The sequence below is a fragment of the Glycine max genome, chromosome 4 (assembly GCF_000004515.6).
Source record: "Glycine max cultivar Williams 82 chromosome 4, Glycine_max_v4.0, whole genome shotgun sequence".
Taxonomy (NCBI): domain Eukaryota; kingdom Viridiplantae; phylum Streptophyta; class Magnoliopsida; order Fabales; family Fabaceae; genus Glycine; species Glycine max.
Window position 1 is genome coordinate 7,808,508 of NC_016091.4, and position 26,194 is coordinate 7,834,701.

The following is a 26,194-nucleotide window of genomic DNA, read 5'->3' on the forward strand; positions in this document are numbered from 1 at the left end:
CAATAATGGCGTGTGTCATTTATACGTGTATGTGTATTAATTTTAGTTAAATTTGTTCTTTAGATTACATGTTCATGCATACAATTTGTTTTACTTATCCCTTTTTTTATATGCATGGTAATATGGTAAAGACCTTACCAAAATAATTTCACATATGACCTCACTTTTTTACTAATATTCTCTTTATATAAAAAATTCTATTTCAAAGAAATACAAAAGAAAGAATAAAGGAGACAAGGACAAAAATTGAGGAGAATATTTCTCAGTGTGTATATTTGATATGAAGACTAGAATATATACAGAAATATCCATTTGAGGATAAGAACAACCAATGTACTATATTCCTAAATTATAATTTTCCTAAAAGGAAAAATATCCTATTTACAGCTCACATAAGTTATAGAATGATCTGTACAAACAAAATGCTGAGAGATATTTACATATGGGCCAAATATTCATGGGCTTCATCATCAATAGAATTGGATTGTTTTTGTTTTTCTATTAGCCCCTCACAAATTGGAGGTGTGTAGATGTCTACCAACTCAAGTTTGGATAAGTTTGAGTGGAATAAATGTGGTGGCAAAGCTTTGGTGAATATATCTGCAAGCTGATGGGATGAAGGGATAGGCAAAAGACGCATTAAACTTGCTTGAGTTTTTTCACGAACTAGATGACAATCAATCTCCAAATGCTTCGTCCGCTCGTGAAATACAGGGTTGGCTGCAATATGAAGAGCACTTTGATTATCGCAGTATAATACAGCAAGCTTGGAACATATGACATTCAAATCAGTAAGCAAATATGACAACCATTGTAATTCACAAGTACTTGTGGCTAGAGCGCAATATTCTGCTTCTGAAGAAGAACAGGATATTGTGCTTTGTTTCTTTGCTTTCCATGATATCAATGAATTGCCAAGGAAGAAACAATAGCCAGTGACAGATCGACGTGTTTCAACACAAGTGGCCCAGTCTGCATCACTGAATCCAAGGAGATGAATGGAGGAATTTCTTTGAAAAAACAGACCCTTTGTTGGACACCCTTTTAAATATCGAAGAACACGTCTTGTAGCACCCAGATGAGCTTTAGTAGGATGAGTCATAAACTGACTCAATTGTTGGGTTGCAAAGACGATGTCGAGACGAGTAGTTGTGAGGTAAATTAGACGACCAATAAGACGCCTGTAGGACAAAGGATCAACCAGTAACTCACTGGAATCATCTTGACGAAGACACAAAGAACTGTCCATAGGCATTGATGAAGGTTTGCAGCCCAACAATCCGGAGTCAGCAAGCAAGTCTAGACAATATTTACGCTGATGAACAGAGATACCTTCATCAGAATGGCTTACTTCCAATCCCAGGAAATACCTTAACAACCCAAGGTCTTTGATTCGAAAGTTCGAATGAAGGGTTTGCTTGATATTGGTAATTTCCTTGACAGAATTCCCAGTTAAGACAATATCATCAACATAAATGATCAAGGCAGTAAATTTCCCATCAACATTCTTAATGAAAAGACTATGATCAACATGTGCCTGCTTATAGCCAAAGGAAATAAGTAAATCAGAAAGCTTTTCATACAATTTTCGGCTCGCTTGCTTCAGCCCATATAGAGATTTCTTGAGTTTGCAACATTGAGATGAACTGTAACCACTCAGACCTGGGGGAATAGACATATAAACTTCTTCTGATAAATCACCATGGAGAAAGGCATTACTTACATCCAGTTGTTGGAGTTCCCATCGATTAATTGAAGCAAGGGCGAGAATGACACGAATTGTTGCCATTTTCACAACTGGAGAGAATGTCTCAAAGAAGTCTATACCTTCAATTTGTGAGAATCCCTTTGCCACCAATCGAGCCTTTTAGCGCTCTATAGATCCATCAGGTTTCCTCTTGACTTTATAAACTCATTTACATCCTATGGTTTTGACATTCTGAGGTGTATTGACAATATCCCAGGTCTTATTGAGGATCAAAGCTTCAATTTTAGCGTTCATGGAATTCTGCCAACATTGCTGACTTGTTGCCTCTTGATAGCTGCAAGGTTCAGACTCAGAAGATAGATTCATAATAAAATGACAGTCAGACTCAGGGATGTGTGTGTAAGACAAGAAATTTTGTAAAGGATACAAGCACCATCTTGAAGATTGGTTTGGCTTTGTTGAAGCATTGCAAATGTAATCAGCAAGTCTCACATTGGGTTTGGTTAGGCGTGTGGATCGCCTAGGAACAACAGGGATTGGTGAAGATTGAGTTGGAGAAAAAGCTTGTTAAGAAGGAGAAGTTGTAGGTGTGGAAAGGGGGGGGGGGGAGGGTTCAAAAAAGAAGAAGGAAACTCTATTTGGATTGATTCTAGAGGTGAATTAGGAATAAGGTTGTTTTGGGTGGTGTGAGCACTATCATTGTACTATTGTGTTGGGCTATCTGCACCTAAAAGAGGATTATTAGTGATCATGGGTAGCAATTCTTGTGGGTCTTTGTCAAGAAACATATCATTGGGAATAAAAGGAAATAAGGATTCATAAAAAATGACGTTCCTTGAGATAAATATATTTTTTGTTCGAAAATCAAGTATTACGTACCCTTTTGTCCCCGTTTGATATCCCAAAAAAACACCTTTTGTAGATCTAGGATCAAATTCTTGTCTAGGTGCATTTGTGGAAGCATAACACAAGGAACCAAATACGTTGAGCATTGAAAAATCAGGTTTGTTTTTGTGCAAAAGCTCATAAGGTGTTTGATTCTTCAAGACAGTTGATGGCACGCGATTAATAAGATAGACAGAATGCTTTACAACATAAGACCAATATTGTTTGGGTAGTTAAGATTGAAACATAAGTGCACGTGCAACATTTAAAATATGTTGATGTTTTCTTTCAACACGTCCTTTTTGTTGAGGAGTATAGACACAACTAGTGTGGTGTATAATGCCTTTTGATGAAAAAAGATCTTTTAGAAAAAATTCTGGACCATTATCTGAGCAAATACATTTAATTTTAGAATCAAATTGATTTTCTATTAAAGCAATGAAGTTTTGGACATGCATTTTGACATCTATTTTTGTTTTTAACAAGACAATCCAAGTGTACCTACTATAGTCATCTACTATGGTGAGGAAATACTTGTGGCCATGAATAGAAACTTGAGAAAAGGGCCCCCAAATATCCATGTGAATCAAATCAAATGCTTTAGAAGCTCTATTACTACTTGGAGAATAAGGTAATTTTTTTTGTTTAGCAAGGTGACAAATATCACATTTTTCATTAACATGATTTGGAATAAAAGGAAATTGATCATGCAACATACTAAGTTTGTTCCTTGATAGATGTCCTAGTCTATAATGCCAAAGATTAGAGGATGAAACATTGTGGATTGTACTGTTAGTGGTGAAGTGAGGGAAATAGGTAGGATTTTTGGCTTCTTTCTTGACTTCTAAATGGTAGAGACCTTGCCTTAACTTAGCCAAACCAATCATCTGAAATGTGCTCTTGTCCTGTATGGTGCAAAAGTCATTAGAGAAAATGAGAATATGTCTAAGAGGAAAAATTAATTTAGAAATAGATAAAAGATTAAAATGAAATTCAGGGACAAAGAGGACATTATGAATTATGAAATTACTAGAGAATTCAACCGTTCCAGATAAATGAGCAGTGATAGTGGTTCTATTGGGGAGATTAATTTTAATAAGCTTTATTTTAGAATAACTGGAAAAATAATGTAGAGAGCATGCAATGTGATCAGTGGCTCCTGAATCTATGATCCAGGGCACTGTGTGTGAATGAACGATGGAAAAAGTGTTAAGTGTGTAATGTGTGGTGTGAAAATCATCAAAAAGGCTACCATTGGATCCAAAACCACTTTTGGGATTGTTTGAAGTGACTTGGGAGAAATTGACTCTACTGGGCTGATCAAAAGAATTGGGCCGCACACCATCAGAAGCAGCTTTGGGCGATTGTTGGAGAAGAGACATGAGGCACTGATATTGGGCCTGGGTCAGAGATAGATTAGGGTTGAGAGATGTATCATGCTGAGAATGTTGGTGAATTGCGGGTGTCCAGGGTAGCGAGGGTGACCCGGTGGATATCCATGTTTCCCCCAACACTCGTTGATGGTATGTCCAGACCGATGACAATAGGCACACCTTTTGTTGGAAGAAGTTTTGTTAGGTTGCGAACGAGAGCCACCACGAGATTTCACGGAAGAAGGACCACCAGCTGCGTTGACAAACGAGTTGGGATCATCTGCGGTGGTGGGGGGAATATGAAGTTGTCGTTCGTGCTGAATCACCATGGAGAAAATACGGTTGACCGCTGGAAGAGGGTCCATGAGTAGGATCTGAGAACGAACAACAGAGAAACGCTCATCAAGCCTTTTCAAGAAGTGAATAATGAAGTCTTGTTGATGATAAATTTTTGCATCGCAAGAGCATGCAGCAGGAGGACGATAGTTGTCTAGCTCTTCCCAGAGGGCTTTTAAAGCAGTGTAGAACTCAGAGACGGAGCGATTGGCCTGAGAGAGTCCGTAGATCTCTTCCTGGAGCTCTGCAATGCGAAGAAGGTCACCTTGGGAGAAACGTTCATGAAGATCGGTCCAGATGTCAACAGCAGATTCAAGGAAGATGACACTTTGAGCTATAGATGGAGAGATGGAATTCAATAGCCATGACATAATAAGAGTGTTACACCTCTCCCAGGCAGAGTAATAAGGGTTTGTTATATCAGGAACAGAGATGGTGCCAAGGAGAAATGCCATTTTGTTTTTGGAGATGAAAGCCATTCGAATGACTCTTAGACCAGGAGTGATAATTGGTTCCATCTAGAGCAGGAGTGACTGAGACAGAGGTTGGTCCTTCGCTAGGATGAATAAAAAACGGACTTGACGGGTTAAGAGAAGGATCATCCGAGTGAGAGGTGACCTTCTTTGAACTGCTAGGAGATTCATCAAACATAGTTTTAAGGGAAATGCAGAGCTCTACAAGGGAGCTCTGATACCATCAAAAGAATATAAAAGAAAGAATAAAGGAGACAAGGACAAAAATTGAGGAGAATATTTCTCTATGTGTATATTTGATATGAAGGCCATTATATATACAGAAATATCCATTTGAGGATAAGAACAACAAATGTACTATATTTCTAAATTATAATTTTCCTAAAAGGAAAAATATCTTATTTACAGCTCACAGAAATTCTAGAATGATCTGTACAAATAAAATGCTAAGAGATATTTACATATGGGTCAAATATTCATGGGCTTCATCATCAATAGAATTGGACTGCTTTTGTTTTTCTATGATATTCTTTATATTATATGTCAAAAATATTTTTTCATCAAAATAAAATAAATATATTTTATTTGAAATACATCATTACCACTCATAATAATAATAATAATAATAATAATAATAATATATAACAATTAATTCATAAAAGCTACATACATAATTTTTTCATATAATTTTGAACCTCCAATTAGTATTAATGCATTGTAAGTGCACGATCTCTTCGATTTAATTTTCCTTTGACTATTCTCAAAGTGATATTTTATTCTCAAAATTATTCATGACTTTTTAAGTGAATTTTATGGATTTCATTTAATGATGTCGGATTCATCATTAACAATTGCATGTGTTTTTATAATTCTATTTCATGATTGATATTAAAACCAGCCTAATTTAATTTGATATTAACAAGAAATTGGACTATATTATCTCTAGAAGGTTTCTTGCCTCTTAGAAATAGAATACTTTCCCTTCTACACCGTGCTTTGTAAGGCTACGGAGATTTGAAGTGTCATCCTTTGGAACAACTAAGTATGTTTTTCCTTTTCCCATAGGGGAATGGCTGTGAGCTAACAAGGCTACGGAGTATGTTTTCATTTTCTGCACGTAACGAGGGTCAATTGTTAATAATGACCAACCAGCACTTGATTGGGTTTTTAGTAAACATATAGAATGCTAGATTCATTATTAAAAAAAGAGAGACATGTTGGCAAATTAAGAGGTGGTGACCAACATCAATGAATTTTATATCAGTAGTCACTTAGTCCACGTTATGATTCAAATTCACTGCCATCAACACATCCCACTTTGAACAATGGCAAAAGAGAACAATAACTAAGAACATGTTTGTAGTAGATGAAGAATGCGAACAGAAAATTTCATTTAAAAAAACAAACAAAAGCATCCAAAATTATATACTTTTGAATGATAGATATAGAGAACTCCAACTTTGTCAATCTTAGCACGAAGCTTGGATCCCAAATCTGTAGCTAAGGTAGATACAGAGTGACAAAGAAAAATGTGAAGAAAAAAAACATCAATTTTTCACCGCATGAAGTGGTATTAATAAAGAGGGGTTTGGTTTTTTAAGTGACCATCATGGTTTGAAAGCCTCACTCTTTTTTGAGTTTTGACATATTCCCTTGTTTTCTTTCAATCAATCTTATAAATCTCAACATGGCATGGTGAAATTCCTTTTTTCACTACTGATGTCCCTTGCTTTATAATCATAAGGTCCAATTATTAAGAGTGAAAAGGTTATGCATAAATACAAAAACAATAAAAACATAAACAAAAATTTAAATCGACCATAAATAAAATAATTAATACTTATGCATACTTCAATTGTATATTGAAATTTGTATGCAGAACCGTTCAGCCCAAGTAAACCGCTTAGCACAAGAAGTCACATTGGAAGACGAGCAAGTGCGCTAAATGCACATCCTATGACTTAACACGTGTCACTTGATCCAGTTAGACATGCGCTCAGAACGAGGGTCACTTTAAGCGCATAAGGAAGTTCTGATTGACCAATCAGTTGATGACACATATAAAAAGAAAGGAAACATTTCTTTCCTTAACAACGAAGAAACCATAGAAGCAGAGAAGAAGAAAGCAAAAGGAAGCAAAGAAGCCAGTTGAAGGAAATTTGTTTCTGGAGCTCTGGTCGATCCGTTTCACTTCATTGCTCCTCCATTTTCCCTCATTTCATCTCACTTTTATATTTGTAAGTTTTTTATGACAATGAGAGGGTAAAAGCACCTGCTGTTGGGAGGTCTGTAAACCATACTCTCTTTGATGTAATGATTCTAAACTATCTATTAATATGATGTTGATGTTATTATTTTTCTCTATGCTCATTCACATGTCTTTGGTCTGATCATCTATTTTCATGAACTATTTTAGGATTTAGGCATTGGGATTTATATGCTAAGAATTTGAAAAGAACATCTAGGCAATCCATGTCTATGGATAAAGTGGTATTGTCTAGCCTATTTATGTATATATGCTTTTAATGCAAATTATTTAATATAATTCTTATGAGATTATGAGCGATATTAGATGATTTAAGCTCTCTCACTTAAGAGATCATGGTTAGAGTATGTTAGAAGATGCGAACAATAATCATATTTATGTTAAATAGAGAAATATCTATTACTATTACATCAAGAGTAGTATCCCAACACGTTCCTTAAACTCATCACAACATCAATTTGTTTGTTTTCTTAACCTTTCATGTTCCTTTTTTGTTGTTAATTCACTTTAGTTTATATTTGTAGTTAATTAATGAATAAGATTTGATTTGAGTCACAAATTACTTAAACATTAGATATATAGATAACTTTAAGTACAATTAAAGTCTTTGTGAGATCGATACTCGATCTTATCATTTTAATACTATTTACAACTTGATACGTTTATCAATAAATTAACAATGACATAAAAGATAAATACCAAAAAATAATAACAAAAGATATATTTACAACCTACACACATATTATCTCCTTTAATTATAATAATAAATATAGTTTAGATATATTCAATCACAACTCTTGTTTTTTTTTTTATCAATATACGAATTTGATAACACATTCACTTGCCTCCTCCCATTGGCATAAGACAAAAACAATATTTTTGTGCGGCCAAAAACAAAAAATAGCCCAAAATCAATGGAAAATTCCTACATAGAATTCAATTTTTGAAACAAACGGTCACTTTTCTTTTGTCAATGCAAAGAACATGAGTTCAATTGAAATTGTTACTTTACACTCATCAACAAAGCACGGATTAAATTATCAAAAATGAAGGAAAATATTAGAATTTCATTTTCCTATGCTTTAGAAAGGAGGATGTGAATGCTCCTGAATAACGTCCAATTGACGCATGCCCCTAAGATCAAGGTACCCAATTTTCCATCTCAGAAGCTTCACAACAATTTTTTATTTTTTATTTTGCTCCACAATTCCATCCTCTTTTTGTTTGCAGTCGCTTCGAATACTTCAGTGGCCTCGGCGACTTCTTTGGCCTTTCAATCCCAACTTGCCAAATCAAAGATCACTCAACGGATTCGTCACCAGAAGAATTTAGGATTAAATTGTTTTAATATGCATATAAAGCGTGCACTTTTAGTAGAAGGTTTTCTCCAATTACTCAGTGCAAAGCCGTTCATCGTTCACGTGTTTTTCTTGCTCTCAGATGTGTGAGAAACTGAAATTAGACAGTAAATAAATTAGGTTTGACAGGGAAAAATGCAAGGTAGAAAGCGAAGAGCAATATTGAAAAAAACTATAGCTAGAATGATTTTTTTTTTTTTTATATTAATTCATGAGAATAACATAGAAGGAAGAATTTCCTCTTATATCCATGGCAAAGACATACGAATGCCAACATTTCAAGTGGGTGAAACACCATACAACAAAATCAGGCTATGCCCAATGAACCACGACGTTCCCAACTCATCACCTATATTCATAATCACAGTACTTAAAACTATGAATTGCTATACCAAATTCTAGGTCGTGCATAGTTGGCATACGGAGAAGAACAATGAGAGCTTGAGAAGTAGGCTGAAAGCTGAACATAAATGGAAAGAAGGTAATTTCAAGCAAAAGACTTGCCGATCTCAACACAAGATCATAATCATAATTCCATTAATTTGATACAAAAATGAGAAGCACAGAGCATTAGTCAGGTTCTCATAAAGACATGTGTTGAGGCATATCTCATCAGCTTGTGTAAAGCAGACATAAATGCTTAATTCGTAAGGCTGAAGGACAAAAGAGCCATGGCAGTATATACAGATGTTAGCAGCCGTTGGACTGATATCAAGGGGTAATGAAACTCTGCTACTCCATGGTTGCCCATTTTTTCATTTATTTTATTTGTTATACGTTCTTCATCCTAAAAATGGAAACTTATTGTTGGTCTTGTCAATTGAAATGATCACTCCAAGCAATATGTTGTTAATTACTTCTTACCAAACGTTTTAGGTGGCTTCAAATCAAAATTAAAGTCTTGGATTCCATACATATTGTCTTGAATTCAAGTTTTATAAATATAAAATATAATTTGAGAAAATTTTTATTAAAATATTAATCATTAACAAAGTTAATAAATACTTTATAGTTCACATCAATAATATGATAGCTAAAAAAAATAAAAAAATTGAAGTAATATATGTTTTCAATAACTTTGTTAAATTCAAAAAGAAAATATATTATGAGACAAATATTGTAAACCAAGATTTTTTTATAACTTTTTTTATTAAAATAATTTTTACTAATCTAGCAATTGATTCATGTGTTATTATGATAATGATTGTATACATAAAATTTTATACAATTTAGACTTTAACTCGATCTCAATTAAAGTCATTTAACTTAATTGTAGTCAAATTATCTTTTAACTTGGACTCAATTAGAGGATCTTTACCTTGATCTTAATCAAAACATCTTTAGCTTAGACTTGATCACGGTATCTTTGGCTTAACCTCCTCCATGACTTCTATAATTTACCATTAGTCAAGACATCTTTAACTTGTTCATGATTAGGGCATTTATGGTTTGGTCTTGACCAAACATTTTTAGCATAGTCTTGCTTAGGATATCTTTAACCATGACATATCCACCTTGACCCCAATCAAAGTATCTTTCACATGATCTGAGCTAGAACATCTTCTACTTGGCCTTGGATAAAAAAATTTAAATTCAAGACTTATGGAATGAAGCTAAACCATAGGCCCTATGTGTTTTTTTGGTCTTAGTTGACTTTTTTCTTAGGGTATCATTTTTTACATTTTAACCAATCAAATTATTTTTTTAGTATTTTACATGAATTTATTAGATTTCTACTGATACAAAAATATTTTTTTTCCAATTATTTTCTCATTAGTTAAGAAGACAATAAAAAGAGGGAAATTGCTAGGGGCACCCAGCAATTTTTTATAATTCCCAAAATACCCCTTAATATTTCAGAATTTCTTCCGCAGTTAATGTTACAACTGTCGTGTCATCCCACGAAAGAACTTCCTCCGCAGGAAGCCATGGAAGAAGGTTCTTTCGTAGTTATAAATTACAACAGCGGAAGAACTTTCTTCCCTGAATTCTTGCGGAAGAACTTCTTCCGTGCCATCTCGCGGAAGAACTTCTTCCGCAGGAATCCACAGAAGAAGGTTCTTCCGCAGTTGAAAATAACAACAGCGGAAGAAACTTCTTCCGTGAGTTAATTTATTTTTTTGATTTTTAAATTTTTGGATTATTTTGTATTTGCCTATGTTATTTTGTATTTTGTATTTTACTATTACAAAATTTAATGCATATTTAATTCAAGTTATTATTACAAAATAAAAAATATTTATTTAATATATATTAAATTTTGTAATAGTAAAAAAATTTGTGATAGTAAATATTTTTTATTTTTTAAAAAATATACAGATTAAATATTTTTTATTTAATTTGGGTTATTATTACAAAATTTAATGTATACTTAATTTGGATTACTATTACAAAATTTAATGCATTAAATATTTTTACAATAGTAACCCGAATTAATGCATTAAATATTTTTTATTTAATTCGGGTTACTATTATAAAATTTAATGCATTAAATATTTTTGTAATAGTAACCAGAATTAAATATGTATTAAATATTTTTTTATTTAATTTGGGTTACTATTACAAAATTTAGTGCATATTTAATTCGATTATTATTACAAAATAAAAAAATATTTATTTAATCTATATTAAATTTTGTAATAGTAAAAAAAATTGTGATATTAAATATATATAAGTTATTAGCACAACACTCTAACCAAAAGGGATAACGAGCCAATTAGGTTATAAAATAAATAATGTTACTATACATATCACTACAATTTCTAATGCATATTTAATGCGTATGTAAATTTAAATAATAAATTTTGTGATAATTAATTTTGATATAAATCATACGAATTATTTAATCCGTATATTTTTTCAAAAATAAAAATATTTACTATCACAAATTTTTTACTATTACAAAATATAATATATATTAAATAAATATTTTTTATTTTATAATAGTAACCCGAATTAAATAAAAAATATTTAATGCATTAATTCAGGTTACTATTACAAAAATATTTAATACATTAAATTTTATAATAGCAATCCAAATTAAATATACATTAAATTTTATAATAGTAACCCAAATTAAATAAAAAAATATTTAATTCGTATACTTTTTTAAAAATAAAAAATATTTACTATCATAGTTTTTTTTTACTATTACAAAATTTAATATATATTAAAAAAATATTTTTTATTTTGTAATAATAACTCGAATTAAATATGCATTAAATTTTGTAATAGTAAAATATAAAATACAAAATAACATAAGTAAATACAAAATAATCCAAAAATTTAAAAATCAAGAAAATAAATTAATTCACAGAAGAATATTCTTCTTTGGCTTCATGCGAAAGAAGACACGGAAGAAGATCCTCTTCCGTGAAAAGATATTCATGTTTTTTAAACAAGAATAATTTTGTCCATTTACATAATTGTTGGATACACCAACAATGTTGTTGGGTGCACCTAGCAACACCCTAAAAAAAAGGAGAGAGAGAAGTGAGGAGGGGAAGGAGTGTGGATAAAGCATGTGCAGCACCCGCCAATAAGAACTCAGAAATCTCTCGTTGTACAGACATACCCTTTTTCGAAACAACGCCACACGCCCCAAACCGAGTCTGAGAGAGAGGAGGGTCAACATTGCACAACTCAATTTGACAATTTCCCCTTCCCTTTTGCACTGCCCCTCCTCTCTCTCGTTGAAAATCTTCCATTATTATAGGGTTAGGGTTCTCCTGAATCCGCAATGGCCGTTTCAACCACTTTCTCCGGTGCCAAATTGGAGGCTCTATTGCTCAAATGTTCTTCCTCCTCTTCCTCACCACCGCCTTCAAGGTCATCATTCACCACTTTTCCCGGCCAAAACAGAAGAACCCTCATTCAGAGAGGGGTTATTCGCTGCGACGCTCAGCCCTCTGATGCATCATCTGTTGCTCCAAATAATGCCACCGCTCTCTCCGCTCTTGAGCAGCTCAAGACTTCTGCAGCTGATAGTAATTCCTCTTCCATTTTCTCTCATTGCCTTCAACATTTGCTTGATTGGCTATTTCCATCTCTCCATCAATGCGAAAATGTCTTCACATATTATCACTGCTTGTTTAGTATTCAAGCTATTTCCTTGATATTTTAAGGCACCTTAACGTTTTCTTTCTTTCTTTCTTTCTTTTTTAGTTTTTTTGTCGCTGACGCTTTTGAATCTCTTTGCTTCACTCAAGGAGATCTATTCTTGTTCGTTGTGTTTCTCTTGTCTGTTTCAAACTTGTTTGCAGTTTTCATTTACCGGTCATTTCTGATTATGTTGTTAAAAAAAGTAACATAAAAAAAAGGAAATAGAGTTTGAAGGTTCAATTGATTGGGCTTTTTGTGATCCATTAGACTTGTAGCTTTCAGGAATTGTGGCAAGGTCCTGAAGGATATTTATACCTAAGGAAATAAAGAAAGGCAGGACTACATGGCTTTCCTTGGTTGATTTGTGCTAGTTAATTATCTGAAACTTTCTAGTTGCAGCTTCTAAATAATTTATGCAATTAACTTTAACAGGATATACAAAGGAAAGAAGCAGCATTATCGCCATTGGGCTCAGTGTGCACACTGCACCTGTGGAAATGCGTGAAAAACTTGCCATTCCAGAAGCAGAATGGCCTAGAGCTATTGCAGAGCTGTGTAGTCTGAATCATATTGAAGAAGCAGCTGTTCTGAGTACCTGCAATCGAATGGAGATATATGTTCTTGCCCTGTCCCAACATCGTGGTGTCAAAGAAGTCATGGAATGGATGTCAAAAGTAAGTGTTGAGTTTCTTTCACAGATGGTATTTGTAGTGTATTGCTAAATATTTAAAATGCTGTTCTTTTTTGCAGACAAGTTCTGTCCCTGTTTCAGAGCTTAGCCAGCACCGGTTTTTACTTTACAACAATGATGCCACACAGCATCTTTTTGAAGTATCAGCAGGTCTTGACTCTCTTGTTTTGGGGGAAGGTCAAATCCTTTCTCAGGTTAAGCAAGTTGTTAAAGTTGGACAAGGAGTTAACGGCTTTGGGAGAAATATCAGTGGGCTATTCAAGCATGCAATTACTGTCGGGAAAAGGGTTAGAACTGAGACTAATATTGCTTCTGGGGCAGTTTCTGTGAGCTCAGCTGCCGTTGAGTTGGCCTATATGAAGTTACCTGAAGCCTCACACGATAATGCCAGGATGTTGGTTATTGGTGCTGGCAAGATGGGAAAGCTTGTGATCAAACATTTGGTGGCAAAAGGTTGCAAAAAGATGGTGGTTGTCAATAGAACTGAGGAGAGAGTTGCTGCAATACGTGAAGAACTGAAGGATATTGAGATTATCTACAAACCCCTTTCAGAAATGCTCACCTGTGCTGGCGAAGCAGATTTAGTTTTCACCAGTACTGCATCAGAAAACCCATTATTCTTGAAAGAACATGTCAAGGACCTTCCTCCTGCAAGTCAAGAAGTTGGAGGCCGTCGCTTTTTCATTGATATCTCTGTTCCCCGGAATGTGGGTTCATGTGTCTCAGACCTTGAGTCTGTGCGAGTTTACAATGTTGACGACCTTAAAGAGGTTGTGGCTGCCAATAAAGAGGATCGCCTAAGAAAAGCAATGGAAGCACAGGCAATCATTGCTGAAGAATCTAAGCAATTCGAAGCTTGGAGGGACTCACTGGAAACTGTTCCTACTATTAAGAAATTGAGGGCTTATGCTGAAAGAATCAGGCTTGCTGAGCTTGAGAAGTGCTTAGGTAAGATGGGTGATGATATACCAAAGAAAACGCGGAGAGCTGTGGATGACCTTAGTCGGGGTATAGTGAATAAGTTGCTTCATGGTCCAATGCAACATTTAAGGTGTGATGGGAACGACAGCCGGACTCTTAGTGAGACACTGGAGAACATGAATGCTTTGAATAGGATGTTCAACCTTGAGACAGAAATATCTGTTTTGGAGGAGAAGATTCGAGCAAAGGTCGAACAAAACCAGAAATGAAATCTAACACCAATCAGACTGATTTATTTTCTCCTTTAGAATAAGAGGAAACATCCTCACCTTTTAGTATTAATCATCCTGCAATATTTAGTTGCATAGTTGAAACAGCTGAAGTCCTCCATGCTGCGTCTGCTTGGCCTAACTCGTTTGCGTTTTTTGGGTCATGCGTTTTCACTGTGTTCTTCCGCATCCATTTGTCTTTGTATTATACAAAATGAAGTGTTTTGGTGAGCTTCGTATTTACATCAAATAATATTGTTATAAGATTGTCCCCGTATCGGGAAATTAATTGTATGTACTGAGTTTCTAATTTCTGCAATAGAGACAAGATTTGGGAGTTATGTATTTTACATCGATGGGACTTCTTGGTACGGGTATTTGGAATCAAACTCTAGTTTATCTCCAAGGTGAGCTACACAGTTCTTTTACGTCTACATTGAAGGGTGGCCCGGCTAGCAATGGCTAGCTAAAGTAATGAAATTACAAAAGTTTGTTGAAGTGGGAGAAGATAGATTAAAATAAAAAGAAACTCAAGTGAAAAAGCTAGAAAAATAGATTATTCCATCGGTCCATCAGCAATTCAGCATGGCGGATAATTCACTTCAGAACTGCAGTGATGAAAAAGATCTTAAAAAAATTATTATTAAAGAATTTGTTGTTAATATATTTTTTTTATAAATATTCCTTTCCTTTTTATTTGTCTATTTGAAAGTAAAATTTGTTTTTATGTATGTATATATTCACTGTTAAGACAACATTATCATATATCATCTATTTTATACATATATCACAAATGAGGGAAATAATAATAGAGGACATGTTTACACTTTGCGGGTTTGTTTTGGTCGATTTTGGTCAATTTAAGACTCAATCTAATTAAATTTGATTAGTTTGGTTCGGTTCGGACCAACAGATTACCTATTTAAATTTGGTATTTTTTATCCTTAGAATTACTATTTTATATCATGATTCATTCAAATATCCAATATAATTAATACAATATTATCAAATGTCTGAAAGTAGTAAAATTGATTCATTTAATATCATCAACATAATATTCTAAAATAGACTAATATAAATTAAAACAAAATATTTTTTAACGAGATTTACTATAATAATCTAAATCATAACTATTTTCTACAAATTAATTTTTTGCAATAAGCTTTGTTGTATCCAGATTTGCTACAACTAGATTTGTTGCAACCAGATTTACTGAAACAAATGAACAAAATGTGATCCATTAATATTATAAACATGACATGAAAAATAAATATGAAAAAAATAAAATAAATAACAATGTACCTGAAAGTAATACCGTAAGAAGTTCCAATACTAATAGTCTCAACACTTGCAATTCCAACACTTGGAGTTGGTAAGTGCTATGCATACATCATTTGTATACTGAAATCACATAGCAATTATCTCATCTTCTTCTCTTTTATTGTTTATTTTATGTTAAAACAATAGGAACTTAACATCGTCTGAGTTTTTATCCAGAAGATGATAAAGTTAATGATTTTATAGTAATTTTGGTTGAATTTTGTGTAGAGTTGTAGCAGAGACATGAAAGAGGATTGAAGAACTAAAATGTCGTGCTCAGCATGACCTCCTCACTTAGCGAGTCAGAACCGCTCAATCCAAGAAAGTTGCTTGGTGCAAGAAGTCACATTGAAAGACAGATGTCAAAAGCAAGCATGTTAAGCACACATCCTGCGGCTTAGCGCGTGGCCACTTGATCCAGCTGGACATGCGCGCTCAATGCGAGTGTCATGCTAAGTGCACAAGAAAGTTCTAATTGAGCCATCAGTTGGTGAAGCATATAAAAAGAAAGAAAACATTTGATTTCCTAAGCACGAAGTAACCATAGAAGAAGCAAAGGAACAAAGAAGCAAAGAAAAACAAAGAAGCCAATGCAAGAAAAATCTGTTTCCACTGATCCGTTTCTATCCATTTCTCTTTCATTTTTTTTCCTTTCATGCCATTTTTATATTTGTAAGTCTCTCATGACAATGAGAGGCTAAAGCCACCCATTGTTGGGAGCTCTATAAACCAAACTCTCTTTGATGTGATGATCATAAACTATCTATTAATATGATGTTGATATCATTGTTCATCTCTGTGCTCGTTCACATGTCTTTCGTCTAATAATCCATTTTCATAAACTGTTTTAGGATTTAGGCATTGAGAAATATTTATATGTTGAGAACTAGGGAAGAACATTTAGGTAATTCATGTCTATGGATAGAGTGATATTATCTAGCCTATGTATGCATCTTTGCTTGTAATGCAAATTGTTTAATATAACTCTTAAGGGATTAGAAGCGATATTAGATAATTTAGGCTCTCTCGCTTGAGGGATCATGGTTAGAGTATGTTAGAAGGTGCAGGGAATAATCATATTCAAGTTAAAAAGTGAAAAATCTATTAAGATCACATCAAGACTAGTTTTGACAAGTAGAGCCCCCGACACGTTCCATAACCCAACACAACACCATCTCACAACATTCGAGCGTTTGTTTTCTTAACCTTTCATGTTCCTTGCTTTATAGTAAATTCACTTACTTATATTTGTAGTTAATCAATGAACAAGATTCAGTTTGAGTCACTAATTGCTTAATCATTAGATATATATAACTCTGAATACAAACGTAGTCCCTGTGGAATTCGATACTTGGTCTTATTGTTTTAATATTACTTGTACAACTTGGTATGTTTGTCAAGGAGTCAACAAGAGTTCCAATACTAGCAGTATTTAAAGTCAAACTAAACGACTCTAAAAAATTTGATCGGTTCGGTTTGGTTTTGACCCAAATACATAAATGACCTAACAAAAATTGTTCAGATCAGTTTAAGTCAATTCGGATTCACGAGTGACCCGTACCTGTGAACACCCTAGACATGTTAGAGTAATTAAAGAGAAATTAATTAATAAGAGATAATAAATAAAAAAATAGAAGACAAATACTTTTTATATAAATAAATATATTAATTATATTTTTCAATTTGTGTTATTAGTCATTACCTTAAAAGACAAATAGAAAAAGAGCAACAATGGTATATTCTTTATTTTATAGGATTTACCGATTAAAATAATTTTATAAGAATAAATAAAGTTATTAAATGACTGTAATTACCCAATTATAATTGTATTTTACTAAATTATCAATTGAAATATCTAGAATATTATTCCTGTTATTTTTTCCATTTTATTAAGTAAAAATAGCAACACGTGAATGACACAATTATAAATTTAGAAAACAACTACTAGTATTTTATTAGTTTTTATTGTCATCATAGCATTGTGTGATGTTAATCATTACCAAATGCACCAATTCGTTTAAGTAATATAGTAAAACGAAAGTTCGAGTATCGAGTCCATATGGATTGTACTCAGAGTTTGTATATGTCCAATTTTAAGTAATTAATGAATTAAATTTGATATTAGTCAAATAATGATACAAAATGTAAAATTCAACATAAATAAAGATAATTAAGCATAATACACTAAAGAGATAGAATACAAACACTTAAGGAGTGAGTTGTCGAATGAAGCAGAATTATGGAACGTGTTGGGACTCAGCCTACTGAAACTACTCTTGATACAACATTAAGGATATTTTCACTATTTAACATTATTCTCATTATTACCTTCATCCGCTAACCTATCCCAACCATGATCCCTCATGTGAAAGAGCCTAAATTATTATCTTATTTGTTTCACTCTTAATCCCTTAAGAGCTACATCAAATAATTTGCTTTAAGAAAAAAAATGCATAAATATGGCTAAATAATACAATTATATCCCTAAACATGGATTACCTAGATGCTCTTTTCAAGTTCTTAGGAGACAAACATTTTCCAATGCATAAACCCTGTAGCACTACATGAGAATGGGCGATCAAACCATAAATATGATATTAAACATAGAAAAGAAACAGTAATACCAAGATAGCATTAAATAGATAGTTAGAATCATTATATCAAGAATGTTTGGTTGCTAAGCTCCCAACAATGGATGGTTTAGCCTCTCATTGTCATGAGAGACTTACTAATACAAAAAGGAAATAAGAGGTGTGGAAGAGAATGAAAGAAAATGGAGGGAAGAGTCCCCAAGTGAGTGGGTTCTCCCTCTTCTCTCGTGCCCTAGCTCCTTATTTTGGTCCCCAAAAAGAATTGCCTGGGTTTCTCCACTTTTTCTCCTTTAAAACGCAGTACATTCATATTTTTTGACATTAACCGTGCGCTAAGCAAACATGCAAAATCCAGTTGGCATAAGCTGCCAGATGCATGTTAAGCCGACAAAGACGAGCTAAGTCCGGACTCCAAGTTGGCTCCTTGCGCTAAGCGATTGTTGACGCGTTGAGTGCACTACTCCAGTTCTTTAACCCTCTTCCAGACCTCTTACTGTGTAATTCTACAAAAAAAATACACCCAAAACCACTCTAAATTAATTAACTTTAGCACCTACGGGATAAAAACTCAGAAAAAGTTAAATTCCTAATGTTTTAACACAAAAGAAGCAATAAAAAATAGAAAAATTAGATAATTGTTATGTGATTTAAATATTTAAATTACATATACACAACAATTATCATGTAACGTATTCATCAGTTTTATTGATAATTAATCTACGCTGGGAATTCTGAATCGGAAACCTTGCTTAGAGAATCCACTCCTAATTCCACTTACACTAACAACATATTGGTAATATTTTATTAGCCTTGAAACAGTAGATAAAAGAAATTGTAGGAAAATAAAATTGATATTTTAAAAACAAATAGTAAAATTCCCCCATTCCTACTCCCACCGCCCTTTTCGTCTTTTTTTTGTGGGTCGTACGAGCTTTATAATGAAGTCCACAACGGTGGCCCAACACACTTACATTCAAAGATCTTTGAGTCCAAACAGAGCAATACACCGCTGCAGCTGTGACTTCAAGTTGGGTTGAAACAAAGAATGTTGTCATGGATTCATCATTGAACCACACTGGCACAAGGCCAGAGCTTCAACCTTGAGACCATTAAATGTGAAGTGAATAGCACTCTCACAATTTGTAATGCTTATTTACATAGATTAAGATAAAAAGTCAGTTATAAAAAAAAGAAGATAAAAAGCGAAGTTAAAATAATAAATTGCTGTAGTATATTGTTTTTATTACAGTCTTGTGATTTTATGTAAACATTTCAAATTATCTCACACACACATATATATAATGTCAAATTTTATCCAATTTATGTTTTTGAGATTTTTTAAAATAAAAATTGAAATTATTAAATATTTGCTAGATGCTCACGGACATCACAACAGGCCGGGCTGTATAAAAGATAAATGTAAATAGTATTTACCTGTCCTTCTGTTCTCATTTTGGGTCCCGTACCATTGGTGAAGAAATCAACCTTTGAATTGTGAAACCTGGGCTTCAAACTCCCCACAAGAAGAAATGAAAAACAATCACATGTCACCATCTAAATTCAATCTAGTTCAAAATTGATTAAATAAGATATATGAGTGTTATAAATCTTTTAATACCGTCTTTAATTTTTACCAATAAAAAGAATATTAGCATACAAATGTAATCTCCATCGAGTCTTGTACATAGAGAACAATGGTCCCCCTACAATACCACGCGAATTGAGCCACCACATACACCTATTTTATATGGCTGCATTTCACCACTTCTTTTATACTATACAAAATTGTTATTTTTTCATTTTAGTTTGTCTTTGAATTATAATAAAATTTAATAATATTATACCCTCAATTTAAACAGAAAGAATAGTAAAAGGATGATGAATAAAGATGTAAAGTTATTGAATAAATAATCAATTTGGTCACCTAAGAAGTTTCATAAAGTAATAAAACTATATAAATAACCCCTCAAGTACTGATCAATATCCATCAATTTAGTCTTTTAAGTTAATATATTTTTACTATTGTTCAAAAGAACCAATTTGAAAGGTTTTTCAAATTTTGAGAGATAACTTAACATGATTTTTAATGCTTGGGGATTAATTATATTGATTTAATATTAGAGACCATTTGAAAAACAAGGTAACATTTCAAGGATGACATTGAGGAGTTATTCTAAAACATATTATCAGACACGTCCGTGGCCCCTAGTTACCAATTACCATACATAATTTGATTATCGAAAATTGTTAATATATCAATTTTCTTTTTTAACTGCTCTAAATAGTATAATTGTTTTGGTTGATAACAATAGGAGCATAAAAAGTCTTGGCCCCTAGGGTGTAGCCCATGGCTTGTTTATAGCGCAACACAAACTGACATAATAAGCACGCTCCCTTGCCGAGGCCTAGACCAGACCAAAGCGTAAGTGCAAGCGTTGTTGTTTTTGTGGCAGCTAGCTGAGTGAGGCTCCTAGTAACACTGCCAAGAATAAACCATAACAGCAACGGGCCTAGAACAAGAACAAGACGGTCAGATAGTGATGGATTGGACAACTGAGACACTTGTTTGGGCTCCACACCTGACATCTATGTTCAAGATCCTTCCTTTGATGCTAACTAACTAAAATGCCCCTCTCCCCATTTATCATCTAACCCTAGCTCATCTCATAATGCCAATATGTGGCTGCAAATTTGTTGTCAAACGGAGCAAGACAGGGACCATTCCAGGACGAGTTTTTGAATGTCACAAGCAATTCAGCATCCTATTTATCAACACAACAGCCTATAGCCTCGACTTAACCTAGCTCTATTATTCACTCTCCAATTCCCAGCTATCACTTTTTTCCAGGTATACTAGTTGGCGAAAAATAAAAAAGAATACATCCCATGGCTTTCTACTTTTTAAATAATTTTAGAATTTTCTAGTTACAAACATAGTATATATCATAAAGTTTCTTGACCTATAAATATACTACTCTACTACCTATTTGGGTCTGTACAACCATATGGTACTGTTTTTAATTCCTTTTTTTTTTTTCAACATTCTATATGTAACCGTAAGAGATACGTACCCAAAGCAGATATATAATTCTCCGTCCAACGCGGATTAGGTTTACCTCTTTGTAGCTAGGATATACCATAGTGTGTGCTTTGGGAAATCTCATTTCCCACGAATGAGGACCTATTTCCCCCCTCCTTTTACCACCTTGAAAGGCACAGTAATTCTATCTCTCCGTTTTTTTTTTAATTTTATTTTTGTCACGAAGCAGTGTTTCGCTTATTATGGGCCCCGTGAAATTTCAATTCTGAATTGCCAAGGAAAGGTGCTCGGATAAAACTGAAAAAGCATCATGATTCCATGGAATGTAATCATTTGTTCATCATCAAGTTCTGTCTTCTGCCATGTTTTTCATCCAAAAGAGATATCATTTCAGCCCCGTTCGTAGTCCGCTACTTAATTATTAGGCGCACAAACTAACCAACTACATTAAAACGACAACCAGGACCTTAAACACGACAATATCCATTTCCGAAAAGGCAAGCTTAAAGAAAGAGTAAAATAGAGAAAAAAAGAGAGAGACTTTATAAATTACTACTAGAATGGCATTTACAACTAGCGATCCCAACATGGGAGCATTCACTGGAGCAGTTTCGAGTTGTGATATTGAAAAGCAAATGATTAAAATTGGAAAACAAGAGTGTATATAAAAGGCACAAGACAAAAAGACATGATCGAGGAACCAACCAATGAATCTCTCCCATTTTACGGTGGGGCATACCCCATTATATAACTCCCCCACCCCCTATCTCTGTGGTCATCTTCCAATGCAGAAAGGGCCACGCCGTCTACTACCAGCTTGTCCCCATTCCATTCTACAATCATGCCCCATCCCCTTTTGTTCTCTCCTCTCTCTCTCTCTCTCTCTCTCTCTCTCTCTCTAATAGGTCTCTACATTTTTCTTAGTAATAATAAAAAAAGAAAAACAATTTTCCAAAAAAAGAAAATTAAAACCTAGCGTTTTCGAAGCCGTGCAAGTCGCTGACTCTATTCAAAGACTTCTTCATCATTGCCATCTTAGCCAGCTTCTCAGCGGCTCTCCAAGCCGACGTGGGCGTAAGCGGCTCGCCATTCTCGTCCACCAGCGCCATCACCTCTCTCTCGCTCCCTCTTCTCCGCTGTTGCATCATTTGCTGCTGCTGAATCTGCATCTGCTCATGCTGTCTCCTCCAATGAAGCTCTGCCAGCTCAGCCTCCAAGCCGCGCACATACTCCTCAGCCGAAGCCGAATTAGACTGCATGAGAAGCACACGCGCCGAGGCAAGCAAATGATGAGCGCTGGTGAAGTCAGCGCTATGCTCAACGAGCCTCCTAGACTCTGCAATGGCTCTGGTGGTTATGAAGAGATTCCTGAGCCTCTGAATCCTTGTACCGGAGCAACGCACGCTCTGAGGCGGCGGCACCAGAAGCCCCTGCTCCCTACCGTATACGATCTCCTGCGTGGCAGGGTCTTTATACAGGCACCGTACCGTCATCACGTGGTGGTGGGCCCCAGTTCCAGACCACGCCGGAATTCTCAACTCCACCAAGAGCTCCCTCTCTTCCTCCGCGTACAAATCGCCGAGCCGCACCGCCCCTGAGCTCATGAGCGTGGGCCTTCCACTGCACGAGTAAATCGCGCTGATCTCAACTGAAGACTCTGATTCAAACCCTACTTGAATCCTCAAGTCTTGAACCACCACGCTCAAAAGTCCCCCCACGCACTTGGCAAATGCGTCTTCCCCCGGTTCCTGGCTGTAACCACTCTTCGCCCCAAACCCAAACGCGTGAACCGGAATCTCGATATGCGCGAACCGCGTCGATGACACGTGGCTCGATGCCTTCCTCTGATTATTATTATTATTACCCCTTTGATTTTGAACCCTCTCTTCTTGACCGTCTGATAAGAGCATGACGCTGGCCACCGGGTTTCTTTCTCTGCGATCTTCCAACACTCTGGTGGCTTTCCTCAATGCATCGCCCATGCTGGAGCCTTGACCGATCATGAGCCGGTCAACGATGCGACGAGCCACGCGCTGACCTTGACGTGTCATTCTTCTTAAAGGTAAGAGCCGTTTGGAGGTGGCTGAGAAAGCCACGATGGAAAGCCTGTCGGCGGGGCCAAGGGATGAGATAACCAAACGCATCGCGCGCTTTAGCATGTGAAGCTTCGCGCCGATCATGCTTCCGCCAACGTCCAGAACGGTGACCAGATCTATTGGCGCTCGCTGTGACGGCCCGCCGCTGCTCCGAGAAGGAGGTGGCGGCGGTGGAGCCTTCACTTTTAAGACCAACGCGTAGGTCTCGTGTGTTCGGGAAGCTGAGATGACAGCGCACTCCGGCATCAGTTTCACCTGAACGGTTCTGGAATCACCGTCACTGGTTTGCAACGAATCGGAGTAGGATTTGGACGAGGATGAGTTTTTGGGATTGACGAAGAAGCCCTGGAACTCGCCGGGGTCTTCATCCTCGTCGTCTTCGGCATTCTCGTCGGCTTCGGGAATTGGAATAATCCGGCCGCCGGAGGTGGGAGAGAGGAGTGGCTCGTCATCGTCGTAGGACCTGGTTGAATCGGAATGCTTCGATGGTTGCTCCACGTGGTTGTTGTAGGTTTTGAAAACGGGGGAGGCATTATTATTCTCTGTTGGCTTTTTGTCGTTGGCATTGGGGTAAGGACTTTCTGTGACCCTCTGGACGGCGACGACGTCGTCTTTTGCGGCGGATTCTGGCGCGAGGTTCTTGTGCGCCGCGAGTAGAGGCACGTCTTTCCACGTGGCCTTGCAAACAGGGCACACCAAGCTTCCATGCTTGCGTACATGCGCTGCGATGCACGGGAAATGAAACGCGTGACCGCATTCCGCTGTGTATATCGCCGTACCCTGTCCTGTCTTCACGCTGTTCAAGCAAATTCCACAGCTACTCTGCTCAACCATAACAAATCACAATCATTGAATACTCCATACATGGGAATCTTAAAAAGATGAAAGAAGCATGACATACCCTGAATTTGAAGCTGTTCTTGAAGAGGGAGAGCTTGAGAGGGGAGCGTGGAGAAGTTGGATTTGAGACTGATGGTGATTTCGTTGCTCTGGGGGTGTTCTTGCTTTGAACTCTGGGACTATCACTTAATGTAACTGTTTGAGAAGCAGTTTCCGCTTTTGTTGTGCAACGCAAGCGTGGGGTGGAAGGGTTGCTACCACCAGAGAGAAAACCCAATCGAGTGCAGGTTCTTGGGCTCGGGCTTGGGCTTCCGGGATGTTTATCCGATATGGTAGATGCAGGGTCGCGGGTGCAGAAGGCTCTTCTCCAACCAGTACCCATCTTTACAGTGAGAGCTACTCCACAAGACTCTTTCTATCGATCCCTTTCTATCGCTTTTTATTTATGCTTTCCTCAAAGGGAGAAGAAGATAGCGAAAAAAACAAGTTTTGTTTTGTTTTGATCAGTCTGAAGGTGGCATAGAAGACAAACGAGTTTAGCTAGAGGGGCATGGGATCAAACGAAAACAAAGCTAAGAGACAAACTAAAGCGTGATTCAGATAAAAAACGAGAAGATATTCAGGGAGCCAGGGTTAGCTCTTTTGATCTTCTCTTTCTCTCTGTCTACTCTTTCACTTATATTGAGAAACGCAAAAGATCTCTGCAATTAAACGCCTTGAGAGAGATCTGTCTCTCTCTCTCTCTCTCACTCTCTTTCTTTCTCTTTCTCTACGTATATGTGTAATTTGTACAAAAAGCGCAGGCTTTCTTCGTCTGCATATTAATATATACTTATATCATCGTTCTTTTAGAAAGATAACCGTTACGACAATTACAATCTACTACGTAATAATTAAACTAATCAGGGCTAAATCCATGATTTACATCGCCAAAACTATACACTTTTTTACCACGATAACTGCCACATGTTACTTGTCGCTTTTTCTAGGAATCTAACTAATCATTAATCATCAGCGTCATTGATTAAGAAGCATTTAATGTACTTAGAAATTACTTTATTAAATGCTTTCTACACTTTTAACATACTAGTGAGACTCACAACATTACGTTTTCTTTTTGGTATAATATTTTTTTGATGAGGTTTTTTTTTTGGGGTATAATATGAATGTAAGGATCAAGGACTAAAGAAAGAGATTCCTGAATCATGGAATTAAAATTACAGTGCATATCTAAAAATTAAAAATTAATGTATTTAATAAAAAATTATTAAATTTAAAAGATAAAAATTATCTAATACCTAACTTTTAATTTGAAATAAAAAATAATAAATACCTAGGCGTTATTGATTTCATTAGCATTGGGCTCAAATTTTTGAAACAAGTCTTGTTTCAGTCTTATAAATAAAAAATATATATATATAATCAAAAGAAAGAAACAACTATAGCTGATTCATTAATAATCAATAAAATCAATAGATATTTTTCTATCAATCTCATAGGGATTAAAACAAATTATCACAAATAAAAAAATATTCTTAAATTTTTATTCTTCAAACTCTAACCTCGTCTTATTTTTCTCCTTCAAAACTTTTCTTTTTTAACGTCCTCATTCAACATTTCCTGAATTTTTTTCTCATTTTTCAATGAATATATTGTTTTAAGAGTTAAAAATAGTACAATAATTTATAGCATAAAAAATTAGAATGTTTTTTATACAAATATGAAAAAGAAGAGAGAAAATACAAAATAGTGCATAATAAAATAAATAAAATGATAGAAAAAGAAAAATAATTATTATAAAAAAATAGATAAAAATATTAGTATATGAGTATAGATGCATTCCTACTCTTCTAAAAGACTAACTAGTCAACGCCCAGTAGGTATTCTAATAATTTATCATGTGAATATTTTATTCTGCCACTAAAC

At 35.1% G+C, this 26,194-nt stretch overlaps 2 protein-coding genes across 2 annotated transcripts; one reads left to right on the forward strand and one right to left on the reverse strand.

The window, feature by feature from the left end:
* The first annotated feature begins 11,855 nt into the window (after window positions 1–11,855).
* LOC100782247 (glutamyl-tRNA reductase 1, chloroplastic) lies at window positions 11,856–14,718 on the forward strand. The gene is made up of 3 exons (XM_003522689.5): window positions 11,856–12,385; window positions 12,933–13,174; window positions 13,251–14,718. Exons 1-3 carry the CDS (start codon window positions 12,139–12,141, stop codon window positions 14,379–14,381), a joined length of 1,620 nt encoding a protein of 539 aa, XP_003522737.1. The 5' UTR covers window positions 11,856–12,138; the 3' UTR covers window positions 14,382–14,718.
* A 7,253-nt stretch (window positions 14,719–21,971) lies between these two features.
* LOC100782780 (E3 ubiquitin-protein ligase WAV3) lies at window positions 21,972–25,118 on the reverse strand. The gene is made up of 2 exons (XM_003522690.5): window positions 24,330–25,118; window positions 21,972–24,250 (listed from the first exon to the last, which is right to left on the reverse strand). Exons 1-2 carry the CDS (start codon window positions 24,648–24,650, stop codon window positions 22,298–22,300), a joined length of 2,274 nt encoding a protein of 757 aa, XP_003522738.1. The 5' UTR covers window positions 24,651–25,118; the 3' UTR covers window positions 21,972–22,297.
* Window positions 25,119–26,194: the final 1,076 nt, after the last annotated feature.